This window comes from Glandiceps talaboti, chromosome 6, assembly GCF_964340395.1.
Source record: "Glandiceps talaboti chromosome 6, keGlaTala1.1, whole genome shotgun sequence".
NCBI classification, from domain to species: Eukaryota; Metazoa; Hemichordata; class Enteropneusta; family Spengelidae; genus Glandiceps; species Glandiceps talaboti.
The window spans coordinates 26,553,092-26,565,217 of record NC_135554.1 but is presented as its reverse complement, the minus strand read 5'-3'; the positions used below and the strand labels follow the sequence as shown (position 1 = coordinate 26,565,217).

The 12,126-nt window shown below is 33.9% G+C and overlaps 1 protein-coding gene across 1 annotated transcript in view; it reads right to left on the bottom strand.

Annotated features, from left to right (window-relative positions):
- Positions 1 to 1,147: 1,147 nt before the first annotated feature.
- The window catches only part of LOC144436117 (5'-AMP-activated protein kinase catalytic subunit alpha-2-like), a 22,772-nt gene continuing 11,793 nt past the window's right edge, over positions 1,148 to 12,126 (bottom strand). The window contains exons 11-16 of the mRNA XM_078124808.1: positions 11,871 to 11,950; positions 7,452 to 7,512; positions 6,632 to 6,789; positions 5,977 to 6,042; positions 4,890 to 5,013; positions 1,148 to 4,252 (exon numbers count right to left, since the gene is read on the bottom strand). Coding sequence (XP_077980934.1) covers positions 4,131 to 4,252; positions 4,890 to 5,013; positions 5,977 to 6,042; positions 6,632 to 6,789; positions 7,452 to 7,512; positions 11,871 to 11,950 — 611 coding nt within the window. The 3' untranslated portion in view covers positions 1,148 to 4,130. The remainder of the gene's footprint in view (positions 4,253 to 4,889; positions 5,014 to 5,976; positions 6,043 to 6,631; positions 6,790 to 7,451; positions 7,513 to 11,870; positions 11,951 to 12,126) is intronic.

Sequence of the window (12,126 nt, the reverse complement as noted above, 5' to 3'; positions counted from 1 at the left end):
GAAATATGTACCATATTGAATTTGAAGAGTACATTTTTAAGATATAGCCGTATTATTGAAAATCTATCATTATGCAAATGAGTCATTAAAACTAAAAGCTAAATCAAACTTTTCAGAAGTATGCACAAAATGGTATTGAATTTGAAGAGTACATTTTTAAGATATAGCCTAATCACGGGAACTGGTCAATTATGACTAACTAAAACTAAAGCTACATCAATAAGCTTTTCAGAACACGTGCGTTTGATGTACCAAATTATATTGGATTTGAAGGATGCATCTTGAAGATATACCTTAATCATTAATAATGCAATGAGTCATTACAACTGAAAGCTACATCCCAAAGCATTTTAGAAGCTGGGCGCTTTGGTATTATTGATGTATGTAGTAAATTATTATGAATTTGAAGTTTACATATAACCTAATTACTGCAAATTATGCAGATGACTTATTAAAAGTAAGTTACATCGTAAGCTTTATGAGACAGGTGCACCCTGCTACACCAATATGCCTTTCAGATTTTGTACTTTATGTTTGATGTACGAAATTGTATTGAATTTGACACATACATTCGTATAGATATAGTCTAATTACTGAAAATAATGAATTATGCAAATGAGTTATTAAAACCAAATACTACGTCATCACATTATATTGAATTTGAAGCGTGCATGCTTAAGATATAGCCTAATTACCAAACACCATTACTTATGCAAATTGATAATTAATATTCATGGATTCTTTATTGTGTTCTTTGTGTTAATGACGTCTTTGGTAAACTTTTCAGAGAAAAATAGGACAAAATAAAATATAATTTAAATGCTAAGTGTGGGTGTTTGTATTGCAGAAAGTGTGATTATGATTTATGTACTTTCTATTGTTTTTGTATCAGTGTTTGTAAGTTTGATGATGTGATATGGAGAAGTGTTTTCAGCACCTTCAAAGCCATTTTTCATTGTCCACAATGATAAAACAACATTCAGATCAGCAGTATTTCTAGAGAACTGTTGCATGGGTTGCTCTCATTCACTCACATAAACTAAAACAATCAATTGCCAAGTACACATTCACTTGCATATAATAAACCAAACCAATTGTCAAATCTTTATTCTAAAATTTATTCATAAAACCAAAGCAACCAGCCAGCCAAAACATAGAATTTGAAACACATAATTACCAGTGTTCTTTATTGAATGTGTGTACAGTACAGTGTGTTATTATACACTTACCACAACTGCTATTAGCCATGGTCTAAGTTACAAGTCTAGATTTAGTTTATGTAATACATGTGTATACACATGATGTAATCACTGCATGGTTACAGTCGCCTTTAATAGTTTTAATAGCTGCTAAACCCTTGGACTATATGTTTACCTGGACACTTGCCCTTGTGAGGGCGCTAACACAAGTAAATACGGTACTATTGTTGCAACTGATACAAGCTGAAGGTGTTTTGTCAAGGGCATGCTAGCTAAAACAAGCTTTTCAATCGAAGACATACTCCCAAACGTGTATGTTTTATGGCAAACTTGTGCAAATCTGAATGGTGTCTCGAGATACAAAACTCAAAAAATTATTGACAAATTTGCTATTTGACCTTGAATATGGAGATTAAATTCAAAGGTCAAGATATGGAAAGAAAGCTGACCTTTCAGTTATAGACATGTAAATGGAGTCTTTGTTTATTCAACATCTAGAGTTAACAAAGAAAGAAAAATTTTGGTCATGTCACCTTGAAAATGTTTTTCAAGGTCAAAGGTCATTGCCTCATTAGAAAGCTCATCATTTTTAATATGAGGCTAGACACTTGAATTTCGGAAAGCCTATTGGAAACAGATTAATCTCTATACTCTCTCTGGTTTTAGTAATAACAAGATTCCGATGGGTTGTGCCTGGACAGAGGATATTTTCATCCTTCCATTGTTTGGCAACCTTCCAAGCATAATCCAAGTCTTGCTGCACAACTAAGTCCCCACAACAGTTTTGGAATTTCCCATTATACAAATATAGATCTCTACCTTTTTCTTCAAGTTCTTAAAGCACTAATCATTTCCACAACACAACATTATTGAAAACTGTAGTAAGCACTTCAACAATGGACAATGTATTGGGAAACAAAGCTTACTACTGGATTTATGTGTATTCTCTCAGAGACCACTATAGTTCTATAGTGGTCTGAGGTATTCTGTATAAGCAAGGTATGCTTAATGATGGTTGTGATCAGCAAAGACTCTACGAGTACTCCATAGGGAATTCTTCATAAACACACTTTAGATGCTAGTTAGCTTTCTGACTATTTTCAAATACATATTAGTAAACTGAGATTGTTGTGACTTATCACAGAGTGATAAAAATCTAACAACCCAACATCATGAATACAGCATATCCTTCTGAGCTCCACCCCAATGGCTGACATGATCACACAGAAGAAAAATAACAATAATCAAGAAGTCGAAACATTTACTTAAAATCTACAATAAACTTGCTCATGTTGAACAGATGGTCTCTCGCAAACTGTGTCTGTCGTTTAATACATTACACGTTATCGGCAATAGATTTCACAAAGTGCAGTAAGTTATACAACAAAATATGCAATCATTATCTGATCATGTTACACATTTGTGCATGGTTTATTTGATTATCATAAAAACTCAACAAATCAATATTTAGCAAAGGCATCTTGTAATTATCTTATGAAGTGCCTAATAGTATACATTTCACATTCTAATATCAGTACCATCAACCACACTATACTATCAGAATGCTGCCTTCAATAACACTTGGAGAATGATTTTCTGCCCATCAGGGTAACCATGACCACAGACATTTACTATTACCATTTTGTTTGTATTCTTTAAACATGGTATTAGCCTACAGGGCCATATGGTAGAGCTGTCTCCAAAGTCAAAATATGCATGTGAATGGTGTTCAAAAGGGCATGACAATATACCATAGTTCAGTTATCAAAAAGACAAAAGATTTTATAGTTTGGTCTGTAGGAAGTGTTGTTTGGAAGAAAATGCCATGGTAATTGATGTTGTGACCTTCTTTGGCTCAATGCTTCATTCCCAGATGAATGACTGTCAGTCATCGAAATATTGGAAGTCTCTTACATTTCTTATGCATTGTTGATTGATGAAATTAACTTCCATTCAGAATTCTACTGAGTGAATATTATTTGAACATGACGTCAAGTACGTACTACATCATATATCCGCTTTTGAAAGAATCTTATTTCCATGTGTTTTACGACATAGGTTGGTTGTATTCTCAACCAGTCAAAACATTCTACATGTACTAAAAAAAAATGAGGTGCCCTTTTATGACACTTCTTCGAAAACAGCTGCAAGGTGAGAAACTGGCATACCAAGTAAGACATTTGAATATATTTATTTCTACTTGGAAATGGCCATAATTATATATATAGAGAGATGGAACATATATATATATACGTTCATGTGACATGAAATATATGCATTGTGTATGGCCTTTTCTTCATATTAAGCAAACAGATGAAATAGAGAAATGGCTTCTCCAATTTCTCCATCATCACTATCAATATCATAGGTTGATCGTTGTGTTATATTACATGTAATTACCTGATAACGTTCTACATCATTATAAGATGCAGCTCAGTAGACTAGTGTCGATAAATACACCCTTTGATCATGGCCTTCATGTTATTATATGAAAATTATCTCAAATTTCATCTGCCAGTAACTAAGTATTTTACCAATGTTATCATCCTGTCCACTAAAATCCACATCCAAACAGTCTAGTTCTACACTGAGTTGCATTCCAATTTGTGTACAGAATAACTTCTATTAACAGTTCCTACACTCAAGTAAAACACACACTAGCATTATGAATATATACAATATGCATGTTAAGTAAATGTCAGTCTTGACCCTAGTACTAGCAATTGTCTCATACAACAGCCTTCATACATTTGACTTGACTTTATTGCTGCACTGTTATCACTCATACATGCCTTTTTATATCTTGCTTTTTCTTATAGTATTTACACTAAAGTTACTTTCACTAAAGAACCCTACTACACTGTTTTAATGGCCACATAAAAAGCAGGCATTATAGTACTTGTACAGTTTTTAACTTTCATCACTATTCCATTATCGAGCAAGTGTTGTAATAAGACTGGCACACATCTCAAAGAATTCTAGAGTATGATGAACACCTGAAAGTGATGTGACTATAGAACCACCACCTGGCATGTCAATATCCATACTTTCATCTGAAAAATAAAAAACAGCATGAATGGCGATGTAGCACATCTGCATGACCTTTGCATGTCTAGTATTATGCATTCAAGGAATTCTTTGTGCCTGCAATAGCATTTTACTTTATGCTAGAGGGTTGAAATAGAAGGTCAACTTATTCCCATGTGTACCTATAGTAATGCATGTGAAGCGAATGGAGCTGAACTTATGGTGTCGACCAGGAAATTGAGTGTTTTGTTATTTTTATGATGTACCTAGGTAGTAATATTCTGTTTCAAGTGCTGAGAATTGGTAGTGGCTGGGTTAAAAGTTAGACATTCAATATCATGCTTACTGTGTGAATATCAATGGAAAGGCCTTACATATGCTAGTAATTCCCTTTCACTTCATACTTGAGACAGATATTTCAAGCAATTTATAATGGAGGGGATTATTGGGCACACAATGTAGTGGACAAAAAGCTACTTGGCGCAGACATGTAGCATTCTCAAATGTGTGGTGTTTGTGACAATAGTCCTACAGGGGTTTTCGCACAACAATTGCCAGTTTTATATACTTTACTCTTAATGATTATGGTGTGATATGCATGTAAAATGTCCAAAATCTTAAAGATTTCTTGTACGACAGTTATACAAAATGTAGATCACTTACCTAAACTTAATGATGACTGTGTGGTTGGTGTCAATTGTCCTGAATCTTGTGGGTTACTTAAGCTTTTGAAGTCTAGCAGATAACTCTTATGATCGACTTGATACAATTGTAGACTCATTTTTATCTAGTTGTAAAAGATAGTTAAATTAGTCTTATTTTCATCAGAAAATGTATACAAACTACCATGAACAAGTCTTCTTCGAAGATAGAACTATATCACTGCCAAGTAAATAATGTCTGAAGTATGAAGGCTACAAAGTTACCTCATAGACGAAAGCATTAGAAAGAAATACCACACAAAATCATTTGCTGTCATGAGTAAAATTAGTTTAAGTCACTCTCAGTCGCTGTTCCATAAATTTGCCTATGCTATTCAAATGGATCTATGGAAAATATCTAATATGTATGATATGTATGGTGTAGTGGGAAATATGTGGTACTATATCACTTTATATTATATCATAATATTTTATTCACTTATTCCCAGAAATGTATATATATATATATATATATATATATATATATATATATATATATATATATATATATATATATATATATATATATATATATATATATATATATATATATATATATATATATATATATATATATATATATATATATATATATATATATATAAGTATGTATATGTATGTATATGTATATAACATGTATATAACATATATATATATATATATATATATATATATATATATATATATATATAACACCTGGACCCTCAAAACTTGCCTTGCAATTGCATATCAATTCATCGAACCTTTACAAGTTCAAGTGTCTAGAACCACAAGTTGAGGTTTGTGTATACAGGTGAAAGTTGACGTAAGATATACATCACCTTTGTATCAGGTTTGAATGACATTAATCACATATAATATATGTGACTTATCACATAGTCTTGGTTTTTGACATTTGACGTAATCTTAGACCTAACATCAATTTGAATATTTAAGGGGAAACTTACTGAAATATTTCATTTCAATGTTGTGTTGTGTTGCGTTGTTGCTATTCTATCACATTTTATCTTATCAAAACACAACATGTATTCTGTGATATCCTAACTTACCATTTTGCTGGTAACTGGATTGAGTCTTCTAACACGTAAATGAAATGGATTGATAACTTTCCATTCCTGAGGGGAAAAAATAAATTGTGTAAGTTTTTAAGTTTCTCTTCTTTTTTTAGATTAAACTGGTAGTTTATATGCCTTGACAGCAAAACCAGCATAATATCCTACTTCGTCTTTTGTGAAATCAGCTCTAGCTTGATACATAATAATACCATACTGCAAATTAGTTCAAAAATTTCACAAAAATCAATCATTTTCACCTAAGCTATGATTCATTTGTGACAAAAATGCAAACATGCACGCACTTGCACACACACACACACATGCATGCATGCATACACATGCATACACACATGAACGAACACACAAACACACACACACATACATTTGTACATCCATGTACATACAATCTAACACTTCAACATGCCTATAACATTACCTCAAGTTCATTTGTGCTAAAAAAGCATGAATTGCAACAACAGCTAATTTCAGTAACGTTATAAATTATGGCAATCATCTATCCTGTATTTGAGTACTACATGTCTACTTGTAATATTCCATTCCTACCACAAAAAGACATTTTGCAAATTTCAACATTTTGCACAATAATCTTTTTCACTTTGAGATATTGCATATTTTTTAGAAAACTTACATATCCCAAGGTTTTCATAGCCCTATAAACTTCACCCATGATATCATGTGGTTTGCTTTGAGAACGAATGCCCAAGTGCCATTTTGATCTTTTCACTGGAGTTGTAAATCTCTGGACACGGCGATCCACTCGTGGACTAGCTGATCCTTGTTTAGGTGCTGCAATGTATAATTGAAGCATTACACTGCTGGTACCATGTATGCTTATAAACTATTTTACTATCTATCTTATGCACCAATACATAAATTTGCAATGACTTCATCTATTTTTATTTGAATATTAGTCACCCTACAATTTGATTGTTAAGTGATGGATGTCACATGTACAGTACATATTGATATTGCATACAATCAGTATACAAATACAATCATGACAGGACCTTGTAAGGGGGGTGAGATCAATAGTTCAATGCAGGATAAAAAAACAACTAAATTCTTATACTTAGGCCTCAGACCAGGGCTCTGCAATAACAGGGCTCTGCGTAACATTTTTATTTGAAATATCTGTAAAAGCTTTCGCTTGTAAAATTTCAAGATGAAACTTTCAAACCATTTTTTTTATCACTGCAACATAAGAATATATGAAGAGGGGAAACATTTTGTATCACTGAGTGAGTATAAACATCGAACACAATTGACAGGCGTTGTTTGAAGTGATAGCCAATCCAATAAGGTCTACCTTTGCATGTGATATCTAGGCTGAAACCCTTTCTCCCTACCCACTATTTACTGATCACAATTAGAATTCACAAACATTACTTGGATTGATGTTGATCCTAGTGCTGGAAACCCATTACCAGTGAATATTGACATGAACTTACACTGCTGCATTCTCTCCATTCTTTCTGGATGTGGTTTGACAGGAGATGGCACAGTTGCAGCCTGTAAACACACAAAGTTACAAAATCACACTGGTTTGATTTTCTTTATCAATAAAAATCCCCATAAATTTGGAAAATGGACATAATCAGGGTTACATAATTTGTCATGGTTGATAACGATTGCCATAAATTTGTCATTGGGAAATCACACAGACTTATAACATTGATAGTCATATGTGCATGCACTGTCAAGGGAAGAATCATGGATATTTACTAATTAATGAGAGGAACTGACCAATCGTGGTGTCAAGGGAAGAATCATGAATATTTACTAATAAATGAGGGGAACTGACCAATCGTGGTGTCAAGGGAAGAATCATGAATATTTACTAATTAATGAGAGGAACTGACCAATCATGGTGTCAAGGGAAGAATCATGAATATTTACTAATTAATGAGAGGACCTGACCAATCGTGGTGTCAAGGGAAGAATCATGAATATTTACAAATTAATGAGAGGAACTGACCAATCATGGTGTCAAGGGAAGAATCATGAATATTTACTAATAAATGAGGGGAACTGACCAATCATGGTAACAAGGGAAGAATCATGAATATTTACTAATTAATGAGAGGACCTGACCAATCGTGGTAACAAGGGAAGAATCATGGATATTTACTAATTAATGAGGGGAACAGACCAATCATGGTAACAAGGGAAGAATCATGAATATTTACTAATTAATGAGAGGAACCAACCAACCATGGTGTCAAGGGAAGAATCATGAATATTTACTAATTAATGAGGGGAACTGACCAATCATGGTGTCAAGGGAAGAATCATGAAGATTTACAAATTAATGAGGGGAACTGACCAATCATGGTGTCAAGGGAAGATTCATGAATATTTACTAATTAATGAGAGGAACTGACCAATCATGGTGTCAAGGGAAGAATCATGAATATTTACTAATAAATGAGAGGAACTGACCAATCATGGTGTCAAGGGAAGAATCATGAATATTTACTAATTAATGAGAGGAACTGACCAATCATGGTGTCAAGGGAAGAATCATGAATATTTACTAATTAATGAGAGGACCTGACCAATCGTGGTGTCAAGGGAAGAATCATGAATATTTACAAATTAATGAGAGGAACTGACCAATCATGGTGTCAAGGGAAGAATCATGAATATTTACTAATAAATGAGGGGAACTGACCAATCATGGTAACAAGGGAAGAATCATGAATATTTACTAATTAATGAGAGGACCTGACCAATCGTGGTAACAAGGGAAGAATCATGGATATTTACTAATTAATGAGGGGAACAGACCAATCATGGTAACAAGGGAAGAATCATGAATATTTACTAATTAATGAGGGGAACTGACCAATCATGGTAACAAGGGAAGAATCATGAATATTTACTAATTAATGAGGGGAACTGACCAATCATGGTGTCAAGGGAAGAATCATGAATATTTACTAACTAATGAGAGCAACTGACCAATCGTGGTGTCAAGGGAAGAATCATGAATATTTACTAATTAATGAGGGGAACTGACCAATCATGGTAACAAGGGAAGAATCATGAATATTTACTAATTAATGAGGGGAACTGACCAATCATGGTGTCAAGGGAAGAATCATGAATATTTACTAATTAATGAGGGGAACAGACCAATCATGGTAACAAGGGAAGAATCATGAATATTTACTAATTAATGAGGGGAACTGACCAATCATGGTAACAAGGGAAGAATCATGAATATTTACTAATTAATGAGAGGAACCAACCAACCATGGTGTCAAGGGAAGAATCATGGATATTTACTAATTAATGAGAGGAACTGACCAATCATGGTAACAAGGGAAGAATCATGAATATTTACTAATTAATGAGGGGAACAGACCAATCATGGTAACAAGGGAAGAATCATGGATATTTACTAATTAATGAGGGGAACTGACCAATCATGGTAACAAGGGAAGAATCATGGATATTTACTAATTAATGAGAGGAACTGACCAATCATGGTAACAAGGGAAGAATCATGAATATTTACTAATTAATGAGAGGAACCAACCAACCATGGTGTCATGGGAAGAATCATGAATATTTACTAATTAATGAGAGGACCTGACCAATCGTGGTGTCATGGGAAGAATCATGAATATTTACTAATTAATGAGGGGAACTGACCAATCATGGTGTCAAGGGAAGAATCATGAATATTTACAAATTAATGAGGGGAACTGACCAATCATGGTGTCAAGGGAAGAATCATGAAGATGTGTATGAGACTATTATCAAAGTGATGTACATGTAATTTGAGTACCGTGAGTGTATGTCCAGTCAATGTAGAGTACAGTGAGTGTATTTCCTGTGTATGATAGTCAATGTAGAGTACTGTGAGTGTATTTCCTGTGTATGATAGTCAATGTAGAGTACAGTGAGTGTATTTCCTGTGTATTTCCAGTCAATGTAGAGTACTGTGAGTGTATTTCCTGTGTATGATAGTCAATGTAGAGTACAGTGAGTGTATTTCCTGTGTATGATAGTCAATGTAGAGTACAGTGAGTGTATTTCCTGTGTATGATAGTCAATGTAGAGTACAGTGAGTGTATTTCCTGTGTATGATAGTCAATGTAGAGTACAGTGAGTGTATTTCCTGTGTATGATAGTCAATGTAGAGTACTGTGAGTGTATTTCCTGTGTATGATAGTCAATGTAGAGTACAGTGAGTGTATTTCCTGTGTATGATAGTCAATGTAGAGTACAGTGAGTGTATTTCCTGTGTATGATAGTCAATGTAGAGTACAGTGAGTGTATTTCCTGTGTATGATAGTCAATGTAGAGTACAGTGAGTGTATTTCCTGTGTATGATAGTCAATGTAGAGTACAGTGAGTGTATTTCCTGTGTATGATAGTCAATGTAGAGTACAGTGAGTGTATTTCCTGTGTATGATAGTCAATGTAGAGTACAGTGAGTGTATTTCCTGTGTATGATAGTCAATGTAGAGTACAGTGAGTGTATTTCCTGTGTATGATAGTCAATGTAGAGTACAGTGAGTGTATTTCCTGTGTATGATAGTCAATGTAGAGTACAGTGAGTGTATTTCCTGTGTATGATAGTCAATGTAGAGTACAGTGAGTGTGTTTCCTGTGTATGATAGTCAATGTAGAGTACAGTGAGTGTATTTCCTGTGTATGATAGTCAATGTAGAGTACAGTGAGTGTGTTTCCTGTGTATGATAGTCAATGTAGAGTACAGTGAGTGTGTTTCCTGTGTATGATAGTCAATGTAGAGTACAGTGAGTGTATTTCCTGTGTATGATAGTCAATGTGGAGTACAGTGAGTGTGTTTCCTGTGTATGATAGTCAATGTAGAGTACAGTGAGTGTATTTCCTGTGTATTTCCAGTCAATGTAGAGTACAGTGAGTGTATTTCCTGTGTATGATAGTCAATGTAGAGTACAGTGAGTGTATTTCCTGTGTATGATAGTCAATGTAGAGTACTGTGAGTGTATTTCCTGTGTATGATAGTCAATGTAGAGTACAGTGAGTGTATTTCCTGTGTATGATAGTCAATGTAGAGTACAGTGAGTGTATTTCCTGAGTATGATAGTCAATGTAGAGTACAGTGAGTGTATTTCCTGTGTATGATAGTCAATGTAGAGTACAGTGAGTGTATTTCCTGAGTATGATAGTCAATGTAGAGTACAGTGAGTGTATTTCCTGTGTATGATAGTCAATGTAGAGTACTGTGAGTGTATTTCCTGTGTATTTCCAGTCAATGTAGAGTACAGTGAGTGTATTTCCTGTGTATGATAGTCAATGTAGAGTACTGTGAGTGTATTTCCTGTGTATGATAGTCAATGTGGAGTACTGTAAGTGTATTTCCTGTGTATGATAGTCAATGTAGAGTACTGTGAGTGTATTTCCTGTGTATGATAGTCAATGTAGAGTACAGTGAGTGTATTTCCTGTGTATGATAGTCAATGTAGAGTACAGTGAGTGTATTTCCTGTGTATGATAGTCAATGTAGAGTACTGTGAGTGTATTTCCTGTGTATGATAGTCAATGTGGAGTACTGTAAGTGTATTTCCTGAGTATGAGTATGTTACATATTAAGCAGCAATAAGACTTATCCATGAATGCACACTGATGATAAACTGTTGAAAAATGAGTCATAAAAGTAATAAAGACAACAATTAGTACACATTATATATATAGTGGTAGAGTAACAGCATATCACTTTATATACTAATCAGGGACATAAACGGCCATAAATGTGACTGTTTTCAACACAAAAAAACAACAATCAACTATGTCCTGGTAAAATAACTATCAAATACAGAATGTGTTAGTGATATAACGAAGAGTATGTACATTGATCTAGCAATACCTACCCTATCAGCTGTGAAATATGCAGGCTGTTCATGTGGTGGACTTGAAGCCAGATAAAAGTCTTTAATCTGGCTTTTAACAGCTGGTAAAAATACAAACAAAAGGGATATCATCACAATGCAGTTTGGGATATAAAATAACTATTTAGGTTGCCATTCGCTCAAATTCAATATGATCACAAATATAAGAGATGAGCATATGCTAACCACTGTAAAAGTATGTCATTGTTGTTCCAGGTTTGTAAAGAATTCAGGTCGA